The 19,947-nt window shown below is 42.7% G+C and overlaps 1 protein-coding gene across 15 annotated transcripts in view; it reads right to left on the bottom strand.

The window, feature by feature from the left end:
* The window catches only part of PROM1 (prominin 1), a 306,658-nt gene that overhangs the window by 48,691 nt on the left and 238,020 nt on the right, over positions 1-19,947 (bottom strand). For all 15 annotated transcript variants that reach the window (XR_005746346.1, XR_005746354.1, XR_005746356.1 and 12 more), the window contains 5 exons: positions 19,431-19,523; positions 15,435-15,452; positions 14,559-14,612; positions 7,538-7,618; positions 3,138-3,206 (listed from right to left, as the gene is read on the bottom strand). Coding sequence is in view for 4 of the 15 variants with exons in the window: in XM_040335216.1 (XP_040191150.1) it covers positions 3,138-3,206; positions 7,538-7,618; positions 14,559-14,612; positions 15,435-15,452; positions 19,431-19,523 (315 nt within the window). In the remaining 11 variants the exon portion in view is untranslated. The remainder of the gene's footprint in view (positions 1-3,137; positions 3,207-7,537; positions 7,619-14,558; positions 14,613-15,434; positions 15,453-19,430; positions 19,524-19,947) is intronic.

Below are 19,947 nucleotides of genomic sequence, written 5' to 3'. Positions count from 1 at the left end.
ATTGCCACTATCCTGCCTGGTGGCGTTTGTACGCAAGCTATATGTTGCAAAGTGCCAGCTTAGTAACACACTGGGGTTGATTTACTAAAACTGGAGTGTGTAAAATCTGGTACAGCTGTACATGGTAGCCAACCAGTTAATAACTTCAGCTTGTCCGGAAAGCTTGGACATAAAACTGGAAGCTGATTCTGATGGTTTCTATGCAGAGCTCCACCAGATTTTGCACTCTCCAATTTTATTAAATCAACCCCAATGCCTCCTGGGATAGCTGTGACGTAGCTATTCTAGGAGGTAGCGGAGCCCAGCCTAGGCTGGAAACCCGGAAGTGCTCCTTTGCAGCATAAAAAGGGGAGATATAAAAATAAAAAAGTTGTTAGAATTAGTTTAGTTCCCCTTTAAGTGAATGCCAAGTTACTTGTGAGTGTAAAACTCATAGGTATGTATTACCTCTTATAGTAATCACAGTGCACACTAGTGACAAAGCCTTTATCTGTTTTTCTTATCAGAAGGAGAGCGCCATCTTTGTTCATACATTATCCAGAGTGAGCATTCACTTCTGAACCGGGATGCTAGCTTAGAGATGACACAGGCATGCAGGGGCGGACTGACAACTCATGGGGCCCCCGGGCAATAGAAGATTATGGGGCCCCTGGGCTTACAGATGGCCACCAAGCCAGGAGGCAGTGCAGAGGCGGGGCAGCTAAAATCTCAGGATTTTCACATCAAAAGCATGTCGATTTTGGACATATCAGGGACAGATGTAAAAAAACCACTGATTTTTACATACAGTCCCTGGTTTTACTGAGCCTGGCAACCCTGATGGGGCCCCCTAGTGGCATGGGGCCCTCGGGCAGTGCCCGAATCCCTCAATGGTCAGTCCGCCCCTGCAGGCATGTAAATCCTGGTGCTTCTGTAGTTCTTTGCAGTGTTCACCAATGTCTGACATAGATCAGCTCCTGGCTGCTGCCCTTTACCTTGGTGACTTTCTACAGAGTTACAGAATTTGAGTGATATCGCTGTAGGAAAAAAATGATTGAGGAAATGTTTTTCCTTGCCTGCAGCAGACTGACGTCATCTCAGCTTGGCAAATCAACTGACTAGAGAACTTATTTTATCAATAAAGTTACAGCTATATTAACCACTTCCCGACTGCCCACCTTAGGGCGGCAACTTTGTGCCAGATCATGTACCTAGAACTAAATTTACCTAAGCTAACTAGCAATCTATCTAATAGAGCACTACATGTCAGAAATGTATTTATGCAGCCATTGATAGTAGACTACTTTAGGAAACTAGCAGGTGATCAGTTTTGAATAGATCAACCTTTTTTATATGTTTTAAAATAACATTTGTAAAATGTCTTTAAGCGTTCTACTTCTTAAAAGAGAGCCTGGAAAGCATTGCACCAGTGATCAGCAGATTGCTGGTGCCATGCAGATCTCCTGCAGACTGTCCACTCTGCCCCCTCCTCGCTCACTGGAGCCCTGGGCTGTGGAGGGGGTGGGAGCGACCGGCTCAGGCTTTCAGCGGCTCGCTGGGAGACTGAGCCAGGTGCCGGTCCAGGAATCTGGGTGGATCCCGACCATATGGACATCTGGCCTAGCCTGGACTGCTTCTGTGACATCAGCTGCAAATGAGTCACAGGATTGCACAACGAACTGAACTCTTGTGATCCACATGAGAAGTACAGGCAAACAACTTTTGGCTGTACTTCTCCTTTAACAGCGCTGTGGTAGTTCATTGAGAACTACAAGCCAACAGCTACTGGTAGTTGTAGTCCATTCATTCACAGAACACTGAATAAATGACGTGGCTGGACAGGGAGAGCCCTGAACGGCTACATTTTCTTTAGATTGTGCAGCGAGTGGGGGGGGGGGGGGGTTGGAGAAGGGATCGGGGGGTACGGGGGCCGGTACATTTGTAACATGTTACACACTGAATATAGGTGTAACATAAAACATGTTACAAAAGGTGAACTTATCCTTTAGCCAATTTTTAGCTTTGAATGACAATTGCGCGGTCATGCTACACTGTACCCAAACAATTTTTTTATCATTTTATTCCCACAAATAGAGCTTTCTTTTTGTGGTATTTGATCACCTCTGCGATTTTTTTTTTTTGCGCAACAACTAAAAAAAGACAGAAAATCTTGAAAAAATGTTTTAATTTGTTTCTGTTATTTTTTTGTAAATAAGCAAGTTTTCTTCTTCGATTACGGGCACTGATATGGTGGCACTGATAGGCGGCACTGATAGGCAGCGCTGGTATGCGGCACTGATGGGCACTCATAGGCGGCACTGATGGGCACTCAAAGGTGGCACTGGCACTCATAGGCGACACTGATGGGCACTCATGGGCAGCACTTATGGGTGGCACTGATGGGTACTTATGGGTGGCACAGATGGGCACTGATAGGTGGACACTGGGCATGGACGGGCACTGAGAGGTGGCACTGATGGACACTGAGGGGTGACACTGATGGACACTGAGGGGTGGCACTGAGGGCATTACTGGGCATCACTTGTTTATCCCAGTGCCTATGTTGCCAGTCAGTGACCATTTGTGGGCACTGATTGGCATCTTTCTCATTTTTTTTCACTGCCCCCTTCCCTGGTGGTCCAGTGTGGGCTTCCCTGGTGGTCCAGCGCGAACCCCCCTGTCAGGAGAGCCGCCGATCGGCTCTCCTCTACTCGCGTCTGTCAGACGCGAGCGAGGAAGAGCCTTCAACGGCTCTTCCTGTTTACATCGTGATCAGCCGTGATTGGACACGGCTGATCACGTGGAAAAGAATCTCCGATCAGAGATGCAGGGTGTCAGACACGGCATGTAATCCTGAAGGACGTCAATAGATGCCCAGTCAGGATTTCACAATCACTTCCCGGACGTCAATTGTCTATTGACCGGGCAGGAAGTGGTTAAACACAACTGGCCCTTCACTTTGATTGATAATACAATAATCAATAGTCATGTGCCCAGAGTGGCAATTGACAGCACTCAGTGAAAGGATTGGTTTGCAGTGGCACTAAATAGATCAAATTTCTGCTTTATGTCTAGTATTTCACTTACATACAATACACACATTGTAAATGAACTATACATTAATAATATCAACATGCAAGAACATGACAAATACTTACAGAGTCTTTAACCCACTGCACATACTGCACAAAATAGCTTATGACTGTGTCCATAAATCTTTTAGATTCCTAGGAGAAATAAAAAGAATTCCAAAATAAAGCAGCAATGATAACCTTTTTTTTTGTGTCTGGATAAAATTATTGTATTTTAGGCACTATCAGTAAGCTGACTATATACCTTCCATTCGCTATCTCTATTCATTCTTCTTTAGATCTATCAAAGCCCTGTAGTCGTTACCTAAGCAATCCACTTGATTTGTATCTTAAAATGTAAACTCTCCTACGTTAGTAGGGCTAAAGAAGATTGTCTAAACAGATTGCAAAGTGTATGGCCAGTAAGGCTGCTAAGGTTTTACTACATCAGATAAGCCTAGGCTTGTTTAGTATAAAGCAGGCCAAAGACTGATCAAAATGTGACCGGTTCAGCAAGGACTGGAAGAATGTCGATCAGTGTGTGGCCTCCCCTGCTTGACAGAATTCAATAGTGTGATCGACTTCTGTCGAAGAGATATCCTGAATGTCAGCATGGGTCCTGCTGTCAAAATACAGTGGGATGTAAGTGGGGAATTTACTGGTGTGTGCAAATTTTGTGCAGCTGTGAATGGTTGCTGTGACAGACCAAGCTGGGACGGGGCCTTTGGAGGGGAATGGGGGCAAGTCTCCTGCCCACTGACTATGGGCCCTGGATTTTAAGAGACACTTCTCTTTGGGAGGCGTGTGCCTGGGGGACCCTTGGAGTGGTCTTAATTCAGATTTAAGTAGTTTCCCCAAAACACACAGACTCTGGGAACTGGAGGACCCATATACATATTTGGGGTTTGAAGCAATGATTGCTTCGGACTGCAAGACTCAGAGCAGATGCTAATATAATCAGCTCAAGCAACCAGGAGCTGGGGGTCTTCTGCTATAGTCTGTTTATTATGGTGTTATGTGTTTATTAACCTCCCTGGCGGTATGATTCTGTCTGGAATTACTTACCAAAAGCGGTACAATTATTTTGCAAGGAAATTTGGCGTTTTATACTGTAGGTCTGTAATTTTTAGGAATAACTCACTTAAATCTGACCAAACAAGAGTCTAGTAGGCATCCCGGGTATGATTTTTTTTTAAAAACAAAATTATAAATTATAATATAATAAATAATTATAAATAATTATAACAAATAATAATATAATTATAATAAAAATTATTCAATAATGTAATCAACTCAAAATCACAGAAATGTGCTCAGTTGCAGAATTGTCGCTGTCATTACTTTTATTTTTTGATGACGAATTTCCCCACAAATCGCTATCGCACAATTCTGCAAGTGATTATAATTTATTATCGCTGTTTTCTAGCTGCTCTAAAACCATTTTTGACATAAAGGGACACTTTTGGACAATCTACAGTTTTCAGGCAGAAAGAATAGTTTTTATTATATAAAAGTACATGTAGGACACTGGGCAGACCACTAGGGACAAGGGGGGGGGTGTATTTTTTACATACAGTACTGTAATCTATAAGATTACAGTATACTGTGTGTATTGTGTTTATTTACTTTTTTGAATTCGGAGCCGTTCTCCGCCCCCGTGCGTCGTAACGTCGCAGGGAACGGAGATCGGCGGCACACAGGGACACTGTGAATCGAGCGAGGAGGACTCGCTCGCTCACACAGCGGGGAGACATCGCAGGATCCAGGGACAAGGTGAGTAACTTGTCTGTGGATGCTGCGAGCAGGTAAGCCGCGCCGCTGCACACTCTGCATAGCTACCCCGAGCGTGACTCGGGGATACCGATCGCAGCATGAAAAAACCACCCCGAGTCACGCTCGGGGATACCACCAGGCAGGTTAAAGGGGTTGTAAAGGTAAAAAATGTTTCCTCTAAATAGCTTCCTTTACCTTAGTGCAGTCCTTCACTTACCTCATGCTTCGATTTTGTATTTAAATGTCCTTATTTCGTCTGAGAAATCCTCACTTCATGTTCTTCTGTCTGTAACTACACACAGTAATGCAAGGCTTTCTCCCTGGTGTGGAGAAAACCTCTTGAGGGGGGGGGGAGCGAGCAGGAGTGTCAGGACGCCCACTAACACACAGCTCCTTTCTCTATCTGCAAAGTAGAGAGTGTCCTGATCCTCCTGCTCGCCCCCTCCCCCATCAAGAGGCTTTCTCCACACCAGGGCGAAAGCCTTGCATTACTGTGTGAAGTTACAGACAGAAGAACAGGAATTGAGGATTTCTCAGAAGAAATAAGGACATTTAAAAGAAAAATAGAAGGATGAGGTAAGTGAAGGAGGACTGCACTAAGGTAAAGGAAGCTATTTAGGGAAAATATTTTTTTACCTTTACAACCTCTTTAAGTGTGTCTCTCCCATTGTGTGCCTCCTAGGTGTAAAGGTAATTGACACACCTATTCTTTCTGTATGTCTGCTAGTATTGTGTCCACTTCACCTTGTAACCAAATTACTGTGGGTTGTTATAGGTTTGTGGATTAATTTACTGTTTAATTAGATTACTGATTAATTAAGATCACTGTTAGGTGTTAGATGTTAATTGGATTGGTGTTTGAAGTTTGCACTGTCATGCTAATATCCTCAAGACGGGAATGTCCTCCTGTGGGGTATAAAGTACGTGTTTGAGTTTTAATAAACAATGATTCCTTTAGTTCTTATCCCAACATCTCGTCTTTGTACGATGCTTGGGTAAACGGCCTGGTATTAGCTCTCGGTCTGCTGGAACGGTTTGGTGGGGAAACTGAGTGGGCAGAAGCACATTATTGGGGTGCCAAGCGGTTTCGTCACAGTAACCATTTTCAGTTTGTTCAATTAAGCTTTGACAAAAAATCTGGAAGCTGATTGGACCAGATATTGCATTCTCCAGTTTTAGTAAACCAACTCCAATGTTCTGGCTGGGGGTATGAACATAGATATGGGTATCGACAGCATAGAAATAGTACTGGAAGCCATGGGAGACTTCTACCAAAAAGAACAACCCTGCTTTTTTTTTTTATATATACTAAGGCCCAGATTCACGCAGGAGATACGACGGCGTATCTCCAGATACGCCGTCGTATCTCTGAGTCTAAGGCGTTGTATCTTGGCGCCTGATTCAAAGAATCAGATACGCCAGAATTTGTATAAGATACGACCAGCGTAAGTCTCCTACGCCGTCGTATCTTAACTGCATATTTGCGCTGGCCGCTAGGGGCCTGTACGCTGATTTACGCCTAGAAATATGTACATCAGCTAGATACGCCTATTCACGAACGTACGCCCGTTTACGCAGTACAGATACGCCGTTTACGTAAGGCTTTTTCCGGCGTAAAGTTACCCCTGCTCTATGAGGCGTACCAATGTTAGGTATGGACGTCGGAACAGCGTAACATTTTTCACGTTTTACGTCGTTTGCGTAAGTCGTTCACGAATAGGGCTGGGCGTCATTTATGTTCACGTCGAAAGCATTGACTTTTTGCGGGTTAATTTGGAGCATGCGCACTGGGATACTTTCATGGGCGGCGTATGCATCGTTCGTAAAAAGCGTAATTTACATGGAGTCACAATAAATTTACATAACACACGCCCACATCTTCCACATTTGAATTAGGCGGGCTTACGCCGGCCTATTTACGCTACGCCCCGCAACTTTGCTTTGTGAATACTGCACTTGCCTGTCAAAGTTGTGGAGGCGTAACGTAAATAGGATACGTTACGCCCGCACAAAGATGCGCTCTCCTACGTGAATCTGGCCCTAAAGGTTTAGTTCTGCATTAAGTAAGAGATACACACATTAAATCCCACCTCCAACTAACACTTTTTAAAGTAGTTACAGAGACATTTTTTTTCTTTAAACCATTTGAATTAAAACTGCGATCAGGCAGGATTTTTATTGCAACGTGTCTTTTGCGATAAAATAAATCTACCTACCTGCTTGCAGTCTTACTTAAAATGCACATTGTGTTTCACAGCTAAGTTTACAATTCAGCACAGATCCTGCGTTTTGGAATGATTGAACTTCTGCACATGCGCAGGAGTGACGTCATCCTGCACCGGACAATGAAGACAGTGGTAGCTTAGCATCTGAAGAAGCTGGGTAGAAGATACCGGCACAACTTCTGACCATTGAAGGAGCAGTAATAATTCTGGTCTTTAATTACACTTGAAATCTGACCATTGGAAGCCTCTGTCAGTACTCCTGTAATTGTCACTATTGCTGGACAGCTTAGCCTATTTATATCATATGCAGTAAGTAGAAAAAAATGAATGTAATGGCAGGATCAACAGGTAGACAAGGGGGAGATAGGGGGGGAAGCCGACATGTGCGAAGTGCCCCGTGACATTTCAGTCCTGTTAGCTGATGACTCACAAGGCCTAGTTTTTTTCCCACAGTCCCACAGATTAGACTAAATAAATCTAACATTTTACCTGCTTAATGATTGTAGATGCATTATTGTTGATCAGCATTTGTGCCGCATCAATGGATGAGATGACATCAAGCACCTTTCCCTGGAATAAATAAAAAAATATATATCAATATAGACAGCCTGGTATTGATCGATGTAAACAAAGACAGTCTTATTTATCTTAGTGTATTTAAACTCTAATATTAAATTTCCCCATGTTTGCTACCTTTTGGTCTGTTAAATATACCATTGAATGTTTTTTATTACTTATATTCGAAAGTAGTAATTCATCCAGCAAAAAATCTTGTGAGCTTATAAATTCCTGTGCTCTCTGTCTCTGCACTGTTATCAGTTAGCATTGTTCCCTGCTATCTCTGACTACAAAACACCCTGCTCTGCAGAAGAAATGGAGGTGTCGTGTAGACCTAACACAGTGTTACAAAGTTCCAACACACTCCCTGCCCTAGAGTGACAGTCAGGGCTGTCAATAGGGAGGTACCACTGGGCCTCCTATAGGGGGCCTTGGCACAAAGGGGGGCCCAGACAGTAAGGAGATCAGTGCAGTGGGATGGGAGGAGAATTACAGAATGATGCACTGTGTCTGTGTCTCTCCCTTCAGCAGCTAAAAGCTGGTTTCTCCCCCTCTCCCTCCAGCTGGCTTTCAGCTGCTGAAGGGAGAGACGTCGACACAGTGCATCGTTCTGCAATTGTCCTCCCATCCCGCTGCACCGATCTCCCATCCTGTGCTGCCCACATCCGATTCCCTCTGTGTGTCCAGGCCCACTCTTGTCCTCCCCCACAGTGTTGCTTGCTTTCCTCTGCTGCTGGCTTCCCATTTCTCCTGGATCCCTCTCCTATTTTATCCATATACATAAAATCTCCTCTATTTACCACCATGCTCCCTAATTATTATTTCCATATATCTCTTTGATATCCTAAATTGTACCCAGTCTTTCCAAATGGCTTCCAGCACATCTAGGGGATCTTCACATGCATTATCTCTTTGACTTTATATATAGTATCAACTTTTGTGCCCCATTTCCTGATAGTAGTATGCCCATTCATAACTGAGCATAGTAAACTTTGCTTACTATGCTTAATTTTATGAATGAACAGGAGCATCTGTCTCCTGGTCATTCATCTTCAGTGCAGCTGAGGCTACAGAGAAAGGAACTGAAGAATCTGTGCCCTCAATTCCTTTCTCTCTCTTAAAGGTCAGATGTCAGGGGTCTGTTTAAACCCCTGATATTTTATTTAAGCTCCCTATCCTAAAAAAATATGGTACTTGTAAAATGCATATGTAAAAAATACATTGTAAAAAAATATTTTTAAAATAGTAAAAAAACATTGTGGAAAATTGGAAAAAATAATACATTTTTTTACTTTTGTAATTCGGGAGGGGGGACTTTCATGTGGGCTTTACTGCACCCTGTGATTTCTAATACCTGCAAGTTGCCACCCTAGGACAGGAAGTGTGTTAATGACAGTATTACTAGGTCAAAATAAAATATATATTTTTTTGGAAAAAAAAAAATTCAGCCACCACATCCAAGGACTGGTAAGCCACAATACTATCAGTACACTTAAAGGAAAATCTTTTCTACACCTATAAAAACCACCTGTCACTTATGCATTAAACAGGATTCTAAAAAAACAACGCATATATAAACATGATTTACATGATTCGTTTTGTATTATTTATCATTTGATCTAAGGTGAAATTGTTGGACGATCTTCATTTTTAATCACAGTGATGATAAACTGAAATAAAATCCCCTCCCTGCTCAGGTTTTGAATTAGTATGTGTCAAATGATGTCTGTATTTTTCTTTTATGTTCTGCCAACAAGTTTTGTCAGGGTAGACAGCCCATGTTTAACAAGCGGCTCCAGATACAAATAAAATTAATCAGTGAATTGCTAAGGCACCAGGTACACATATACAGGGGCATCAAACTCACAGTATGACACAGGTTATGGCTGCCTCACATACATGGCCATTGGCATGCAGTAAAAATCCCTTTCCTCTCTATTGGCAATGCAGACTTATGCCTCATATACACGATCAGTTTTCCTGCCAAGAAAAGTGCGATGTGAGCTTTTTGCCAGGAATTCCGACCGTGGCCCAGATTCAAGAAGCACTTGCGCCCGCGGCGGCGCAAGTGCTTACTTGCTCCGGTGTAACGAGTGCTCCTGATTCAGGAACCTCGTTACACCGAATGCAGCCTAGGATGTGATAAACATAAGCCTCCTTATGCCTTCACATCCCAGGCTGCATTCTTGCGTTGGCCGCTAGGGGGCGCGGCCTTTGTGATCGGCGTGTAGTATGCAAATTGCATACTACCACCGATTCACAAAAGTTGCGCGGGCCCTGCCTACGCAAGGTACGGAGTTTCCGTACGGCGCCTTTAGCATAAGGTTGCTCCTGCTAATAGCAGGCGCAGCCAATGCTAAAGTATAGCTGCGCCTCCCGCTCGCGACGTTCAAATTTAACGTCGTTTACGTAAGTGAACTGTGAATGGCGCTGGACGCCATTCACGTTCACTTACAAGCAAATGACGTCCTTGCGACGTCATTTGCCGCAATGCACGTCGGGAAAGTTTCCCGACGGAGCATGCGCTGTTCGCTCGGCGCGGGAGCGCGCCTAATTTAAATGATTCCCACCCCCGGCGGGATCATTTACATTAGGCAGCCTTGCGCCCGGCTGCTTAGCATATTGCCCGCGCAATTTACGGAGCAACTGCTCCGTGAATCGCGGGCAAAGCGCAATATTTGCGTGGGCGCAGAGAAAAAAATTTGCTCTTTGCCCACGCAAATATTGCGCGATTCTACTTGAATCTGGGCCCGTGTGTATGCTCCATCACACTTTTTCTGTCAGTTTTCCTGCCAAGAAAAGATCGAGAGCAGGATCTCAATTTCCGTGACAGGAAAAATTCCTATTGCGAATCGCGTTCCTCTGTATACAATTCCGACGCGCAAAAAAATGTGCATGCTCAGAATCAACCAGAAGAGCCGAAATGCCTATTGAAATTCATTGATCTCGGCTCATTGTACGTCACTGCGTTCTTGACGTTCGGAATTTCAGCCAAGATCGGTGTGACCGTGTGTATGCAAGACAATTTTGAGCTGTTTTCCTGTCTGAAAAACTGATCGCGTGTACGAGGCATTCTGGAGATATATACGTATATACATACATATATTTTTAATTTCTTTATTTCTTTTACTTAATTGGTATTGAGGAAAATTTGTTCAACTGTAGGTATATAGGGCCAGATTCACCAAAGAGATACGACGTGTCGCGCCGTCGCCGCGATGATGACGCGGCGACGTGCGCAACGCTGTGATATAAGGACTTCCACGCATGCGTCGAATCATTACAACGCATGCGGGGGATGGATTCGGACGGATTTATCCGGTGAGTCTGTACAGACCAGCGGATCAATCCGTTGGACTGGATTCCAGCGGATCGATTTCTTAGCATGTTAAGAAATTTTGATCCGCTGGAAATCCATCGCGGGGAAAAATATCCGCTGGATCGTATACACCAGGGGATCTATCCGCTGAAACCGGTCCGCGGATAAATTCCAGCGGATAGATCCTCTCGTGTGTACGGGGCCTAAGTCTCTCAAAGACTTCAACCAATACAAATCTGCTCTCCACAAATACATTTCTTGACTCCGCCAAGCAGACCTATTTTAACACTCTCATTAACACCTTCTCATCCAGTTCCTGTCAACTCCTCTCTACCTTCAACTCTCTATTTCGTCATCCACTGCCTCCCCCCCGATAACTCACTCACTGCCCAGGAGATTGCTAATCACTTAAAAAATAAGATTGACACAATTTGTGATGAAATCTCCACCCCACAGGTATCTCCCATGTCAACAGGTACAATTGACACTCCCCTTTTCAAACCTGCTACTATAGACAAAGTTGCTAAACTCCTTTCCAACGCCCACCTAACCACCTGTGCCCTGGATCCTATTCCTTCTCAAATACTACGGTCACCCTCTCAATCTATCCTACACTCTCTAACCCACATCTTCAATCCCTCCCTCTGTTCCGGCATCTTCCTCAATGCTCTAAAACATGCACTGGCCATCCCCATACTTAAAAAGCCATCCTTGGACCCTACCAATCGTAACAATCTATGCCCTATCTCCTTGCTCCCCTTTACTTCTAACCTCCTTGAATGCCTGGTCTACAACCAACTGAGTGACCACCTGGTAAAGAATAACCTTCTTGATCTCCTTCAGTCATGATTTTGCCCTCAACACTCCACGGAAACTGCTCTTCTAAAACCCACAAATGACTTACTAACTGCAATAACCAACAGACACTATTCTGTACTCCTAATTCTGGACCTTTTGGCTGCCTTTGATACGGTTGACCACCCACTCCTCACAAAAAAACGTTACTACCTCGGTCTCCATGATGGCGCTCTTCGGTGGCTTTCATCCCACCTATCACAACGGACCTTCAGTGTCACTTACAATCCTACTTCCTCCTCTCCTCTCCCCTTCTCCGTCGGGGGCACCCAAGGTTCTGTTCTTGGACCTCTCCTATTTTCAATCTACACCTCTTCACTGGGTCAGCTGATAGCCTCACATGGCTTTCAATATCATTGCTACGCCGATGACACATAGATCTATCTCTCCACCCCTCAACTTACTCCATCAGTCTCCTCACGCATCACTGACTTACTAACAGGCATATCAGTCTGAATGTCACACCACTTCCTCAAACTCAACTTGTCCAAAACTGAACTAATAATATTTCCTCCCCCACATGCCTTTTCCCCTGACTTCTCTGTCAAGAGCAATGGCACAACCATCCACCCATCCCCACATGCCAGGTTGCTAGGTGTTATCCTGGACTCTGAACTCTCCTTTTGGCCATACATCCAATCCCTTTCCAAAGCTTGCCTTTTCAACCTCCGCAACATCTCCAAACTATGTCCCTTCCTAACCAATGAAACCACAAAGCTCCTGATTCACTCTCCCTGGTTATCTCTCGCCTTGATTACTGCAACTCCCTCCTCATTGGCTTACCTTTAAATAAACCAACTGCCCTTCAGTCTATCATGAATGCTTCTGCCAGACTCATCCACCTTACAAACCGCTCAGTGTCCGCTACCCTGCTCTGCCAATCCCTCCATTGGCTGCCACATACCCAACTAATTAAATTCTAAATACTAACAATAAGTTACAAAGCCATCCACAACTGTGCCTCCAGCTACATTACTAACCTAAGCTTTTCTGAAGACGCAAAACTGCGAAACGCGTAAGAAGCTATGTGGACAGCGCAAGGGGGAGTGTAATTTTAACCAGTGAGACCACAGGTACAGCAGGAGCCAGGAACGCACCCGTACGATAAGCTGGTCAGCGGCTGTCTAAAAGACTGACACTGCCAAAGACACCAGGTGCTGGTTTTAAAGCACCTCTCTTGTGAGTAGTTTTTTATTATGAATTTTAAATAAATATATTTTTAAACGTATTTCACCATGATGAGCCCCTTGGTTTCTTTGAGGCATTGAGGAACATCCTGAGAGGACTCACCAACTTTAACGGAATAAGTTTTTGAGGCACATTACCAGCTGGGGTCTGGTGAGTTTTCATTTCAGCAGTTGGTGGTGGTAGCACTTATCTTTGTCGGGTGGAAGAAGTGACAGCACCCTGTATGCATGAAATATAGCACCAGGATTTAAACTCAGCAACACTTTCTGTTTGGACTGGAATTTGTGAACTGGCGCTCACCCATAATTGGGGACGTGTTGCAGCATGAATGCACATGAATTGTGAACAACTAATTTTTGGCACCAACGCACTTTGTTATTATGTGTATATATTAATAATATTATTCATTATTTATATGTTTGCACACTTGGGCATGTATATTCATAATAGTTTATAGACTCACTTATAGCACTTTGGAATATTGTTTCACAAGCACATCATTTGGGGTAGCCATATTTATTTATTTATATATTCTTTTATTTATTTTTGATGGCACAGCATATGCATATAGCATCACGCTAGTACATATGTTCACAAGAGCTGTTTCTATATTGACCCATCACGTACATCACTATACTGGATCTAACACTATATCACTATAGGGGTCAAATAGAAAAAAAAAATTTTTTTTTGGGTAAACAAAAAAAAAAAAAAAAAAATTTTCTTATAAATTTTTTTGATATCACATTAATATACCAGCGCAGTACCAACACCTTTCAAATTTTTTCACCTAAACCTCATAGAAGGTTTATACAGCACTGCAGCAGGTCAATATAGTATTATTTAGAACTTATTTTTGCGCCAGTGACAATCACTTTTCCTACATTACTAACCTAGTCTCAAAATACCAACTCAATTGTCCTCTTCATTCCTCCCAAGACCTCCTGCTCTCTAGCTCCCTCATTGCCTCCTTCCATATTGGCCTCCGGGAATTCTCCTGAGCTTCTCCCATCCTCTGAAATACCCTACACCAATCTCTCAGACTATCTGCAAATCTATTTACTTTTAGGCAATCCCGGAAAAAACTTCTCTCTTTTATTTATTTTAATTTTATCAGCTCATCCCCCACAGTTATTACCCTTCATATCACTTAAACATCCCTCCTAGACTGTAAGCTCTAACGAGCAGGGCCCTCCGATTCCTCCTGTATCGAATTGTGTTGTAATTGTAGTCTGCCCTAATGTTGTAAAGCGATGTGCAAACTGTCGGTGCTATATAAATCCTGTATAATAAAAACCTTCCTCTCCTGAACATGGAACATAGGATAACATTGAACTGCTTCTACAGGCAGAACACAAAACTCCTGTAGAAGCAGCGATATTTAAGCCAGTGTGCATGGACCCCATAATTGGGTTTATTCTATAGAAAACTGTATTGGCTGATAAGCTGAGTAGTTTGGCTAGTATTACAACAAAATAGATAAAGGGGTCACGAGAACAATAGCATTATATACTGTATAACATGCACTATAAAACCAACCTTTTTTTTTTTAAATAAATGTTTATATGTTCACAACTGCTGGCGACATACCTCAATGTCGAATGACGTCCTCTCTAACAGCTTAATGCTTTGAGTCAAATCACTCTGAAATATAAAAATTTACAACAACATAACATTTGGGTTACATATAAAAAAAAAATGATAAACTGTACACTATATTGTCAAAAGTATTGGTACACATTCCTTTACACGCACATGAACTTTAATGGCATCCCAGTCTTCGTCCGTAGGGTTCAATATTGAGTTGGCCCACCCTTTGCAGCTATAACAGCTTCAACTCTTTTGGGAAGGCTGTCTACAAGGTTTGAGGTTTGGTGTGGAGGAACATGAACTTGACTGAGTCCTGACCTCAACCCAATAAAACACCTTTGGGATGATTTAGAGTGGAGACTGCAAGCCAGGCCTTCTCATCCAACATCAGTGCCTGACCTCACAAATGCGCTTCTAGAAGAATGGTCAGACATTCCAATAGACACAATCCTAAACCTTGTGGACAGCCTTCCTAGAACAGTTGAAGCTGTTATAGCTGCAAAGGGTGAGCCAATTTAATATTGAACCCTATGGACTAAGACTGGGATGCCATTAAAGTTCATGTACGTGTAAAGGCAGGCATCCCAATACCTTTGTCAGTATAGTTTATAACATTTATATCAGATTTTAGTAACTATATACTGTATAGTAGTTTGTTGTGTTATAATAGTGCAATTATGACAGAGGTAGAAAAATGGCGAACACTAGTAACATGAAGGCACCTAGAGGTTATAAGAAGTCACCCACTGGATGAAAATAGGAATCCAGCATGGAGGTAAGTAAGGGTAGTAAACAGACATGGCACAAAACTTTGGTATTGGCACTAAAACAACAATTCAGACCACATACAATATGGTGAGTAATCATGCTGCTTACCCTAGCTTTAACATATTTCTTGAAATGCAGGGAGGAGGAATAGAAAACAGATATAAGTTAAAAAAATAAATCAAACTAGTTCATAGCATAGCCCTGAGCATATTATATCAACATTGAACATACAAGCTTACTTGATCATATTACAACCTTAACTAAGGAATTTCCTGTATAAATGCAACAACACATTTCCTAGTGGGTGCAATCACAGTGCAGGGATTGAGTGACAATACCCCATTCATTATGGAATCCATTACCACCCAGAAAGAAACTGAGATGTGTGCACAAAGTCTCATACAACTCTCAGAATAGAGATGTGCTTTTCAATATAGTGTACATGCTGCATTGGCAACACCTGTAATCTATGGGGATGTTAAAGTGGCTGTACACAGCTAGATAATTAACTAAGAACAAAACATGGTGAAAGATTTGCCCATGCCAGTGATTGCCATAGACCAAGCAAGGCTGGCAGCACCATGTGGGAGAAAGATTGATTGACAAACATGAGCAACAATCATTTTCATCGGTCAAAAATGATACTGAAATCAATCACATGACAAACAATAGTCCATACATTGCCACTGTAATGTCCGGTTTAATTGAAAATGGGCAAGTTCCTTGCCACAACAGTCAATTGGAATTCTTGTAATTTTTTCCATATAACAAAATATCAGATTTTTTTGGTTCTAATTTCTTTTAAAATAAGTGGTTGGTATAAGCTACCACATGTGAACCATGATAAATGATTAAGGTCCAACCAGTTGGATGCTGCTGGCTAGTGAGGGTGCAGGAAAGGTCTGTCCAGACCCAAAGTATACTATAGGAAAAAAATAGGAGGAGATAGACCGGCCGCTGCACACCCCACCCTGCCCAAGTGGTTAGCAGGTAAAAGCAGCCTTAGCTCAATTCATCCAGACCACAACTCCAACATGTTTCGCCCCGCCTTCTGGGCTTAATCATGGAGAACATGCCAACACTATGAGATTTTCTATGGTAGTGGTCCACAATGTGTGCATAGTTCTCAGACTGCAATGTGTGCAAAGTTCGGACTGTGATGTCATTCAGCAAGTAGAACAGAGTGTAGGATCTGGAGCATAATCAAAGTTACCGTTGTTGAGGGGGCCTTCCAAATCCCACCAATGATTGGAAACAACTCCTCCCACTGATAACAATGATGGTAGAACAATTTCTCCCACTAACACCAATGATGGCACACTATTCCTCCCACTCACACCAACAATGGAAAAATTATTCCTCCTACTGATGCGAACGATGGGGCATATTTCTCCCTCCAACAACAGTGAAGGGGCAATTATTCCTCTCAGTGACACTTTTTGGGAAGTATTCCTCTCAATGATACCAGTGGTGGGGGAAGTATTACTCCCTTTGATACTAATGATGGGGAAAGTATTTATCCCACTGAAAAGGAAGAGATGAGAATATCCTCACATGTAGTGTACATGTGCATATTTGATTGTAAAAGAGTGCTACGTCCCAATACGTATGAACAAGAGAATAACTGGGAGCGAGTTGTTGGACTTTTCAGGCACTATTGACTATATATTCCTGGTATACTTTTGGAGGTCCTTGCACTGTTAAGTTGGTTTGCCAGATAGTTTTGCTGCTGATGGCAATCTTTTTAATATGTACTGTATCTTTTATGTTATAATAAATTGTAATAATTTTTTAGAGAAAAATTCTCTGTGTGACTATACTCTTATTAGTCAATAGTGCCTGAAAAGTCCAACAACTCGCCCCCAGTTATTCTCTTGTTCATTTATCCCACTGACACTAGTAAAGGGAGAACAATTTCTCCCACTGACACCAACAATGGGGAAATAGTTCCTCCCACTAATGCCAAAAATTAGGCATATTTCTGCAACCCCCAACAATGAAGGGGGAACTATTCCTCTCAGTGACACTTATGACTGGGGAAGTATTCCACCCACTGATATAGTATCTCACAAAACTGAATACACCCCTAACATTTTTGTAAATATTTGATTATATATTTTTATGTGACAACACTGAAGAAATTACACTTTGCTACAATGTAAAGTAGCGAATGTACAGCTTGTATAACAGTGTACATTTTCTGTCCCCCCAAAATAACTTAACACACAGCCATTAATGTCTAAACCGCTGGCAACAAAAGTGAGTACAAAATTGGGCCCAAAGTGTCAATATTTTGTGTGGCCACCATTATTTTACAGCACTACCTTAACCCTCTTGGGCATGGAGTTCACCAGAGCTTTACATGTTGCTCCTGCAGTCCTCTTCCACTCCTCCATGAAGACATCACTGAGCTGGTGGATGTTAGAGACCTTGCGCTCCTCCACCATCCATTTGAGGATGCCCCACAGATGCTCAATAGGGTTTAGGTCTGGAGAAATGCTTGGCCAGTCATCACCTTTACCCTCAGCTTCTTTAGCAAGGCAGTGGTCATCTTGGAGGTGTGTTTGGGGTCGTTATCATGTTGGAATACTGCCCTGCGGCCCATTCTTCGAAGGGAGGGTATCATGCTCTGCCTCAGTATGTCACAGTACATGTTGGCATTTATGGTTCCCTCAATTAACTGTAGCCCAGTGTCGGCAGCACTCATGCAGCCCCAGACCATAACACTTCCATGACACTCCCACTACAATGCTTGACTATAGGCAAAACACACTTGTCTTTGTACTCCTCATCTGGTTGCTTCCACACACGATTGACACCATCTGAACCAAATAAGTTTATCTTGGTCTCATCAGACCACAGGACATTGTTCCAGTAATCTATGTCCTTTGTCTGTTTGTCTTCAGCAAACTGTTTGTGGGCCTTCTTGTGCATCATCTTTAGAAGAGGCTTCCTTCTGGGGTGACAGACATGCAGACTAAATTTGATGCAGTGTGTGGCGTATGGTCTGAGCACTGACAGGCGCACCCCCCCCCCCACCCCTTCCACCTCTGCAGCAATGCTGGCAGCACTCATATGTCCATTTCCCAAAGACAATCTCTGGATATGACACCGAGCACGTGCAATCAACTTTTTTAGTAGACCATGACAAGGCCTGTTCTGAGTGGAACCTGTTCTGTTAAACCACTGTATGGTCTTGGCCACCGTGCTGCAGCTCACTTTTAGGGTCTTGGCAATCTTCTTATAGCCTAGGCCAACTTTATGTAGAGCAACAATTCTTTTTTCAGATCCTCAGAGAGTTCTTTGCCATAAGGTGCCATGCTGAACTTCCAGTGACCAGTATGAGAGAGTGAGAGCGATAACACCAAATTTAACACACCTGCTCCTCATTCACACCTGAGACCTTGTAACACTAATGAGTCACATTTCACTGGGGAGGGAAAATGATTAATCAGGGACCAATTTGGACATTTTCACTTATACAAGCTGTACACTCACTACTTTACATTGTAGAAAAGTGTTATTTCTTCAGTGTTGTCACATAAAAAGATATGATAAAATATTTACAAAAATGTGAAGGGTGCACTGACTTTTGTGAGATACTGCACCGATGATGGGGGTAAGTATTTTTCCCACTGGCACCAACATTGGGGGAACTATTTCTCCCACTGACAGTAATGATGGGGAAACTATTTCTCTCACTGACAGTAATGATATGGCAACTTTTTCTCCCACTGACACCAGTGCTGACTGCTGAGGCAGTATTTATAAAACAAATACTAATATTAGGGAACTATTCCTACTACTAACACCAATCTTCGGGCACTATTCCTCCCACAGACATCAAGGATGAGGGAACTATTCCTCCCACTGGCACAAGCCATAAGGCAATATACCTCTTACTGACACCAACGATGAAACACTATTCCTCCCACTGACACAAATAATGGGGGGGGGGGCTATTCCTCCCACTGATGCTGGGCAATTTTTACTACCAGTGACTACGACATTTTACTACTATCTCTAACCTGCAAATGTTAGATATACAGCAAAAATATAACTATCTGCATGTAGTAGATAAACTCAAAATCCATATGGATTTACCATTGTCTGCTCCATCGGTACAATCTGCTGAATATGTATCATCCGTATACTATTAGCGTGTCCTTTTAAAGCATTTCCTAATGCTCCTTTTGGCTAAAAAATAATAGAAACAAAGTTCTGAGACAAAAGGCATTTAGTTATTTTTAGCAAGTATGACAAAAATAAGGAAATATATTAATGCAATGTTTTAATCCACTAGGTATTTTCACAAATGACATAAAATGAATGGCTGCAATTAAAGACATGTTAATAAACAATAAATTGTAGCTGCCCTGTAAAACAAACTTTTATTTAATAAATGAAATGGTAGACAGTTCTTATTCTCTGCCGAGGACGGGGAAAGATTAGAACCTTTTTCAGGTTTTTGACACTCAAGCCCTGTACACACAGGCGGGAATCCCGTCCGGAGAAAACCGTGCGTGTGTACGAGGCTTTATATCTTAAATCCCAGTTCTGTTGGAACTGATCCTTTAGATGAAGCATTGTAAATATCAAAATTACTGACAGATACAAAGAA

This window comes from Rana temporaria, chromosome 1, assembly GCF_905171775.1.
Source record: "Rana temporaria chromosome 1, aRanTem1.1, whole genome shotgun sequence".
Taxonomy (NCBI): Eukaryota; Metazoa; Chordata; class Amphibia; order Anura; family Ranidae; genus Rana; species Rana temporaria.
This window is presented reverse-complemented; position numbering and strand designations above follow the sequence as displayed.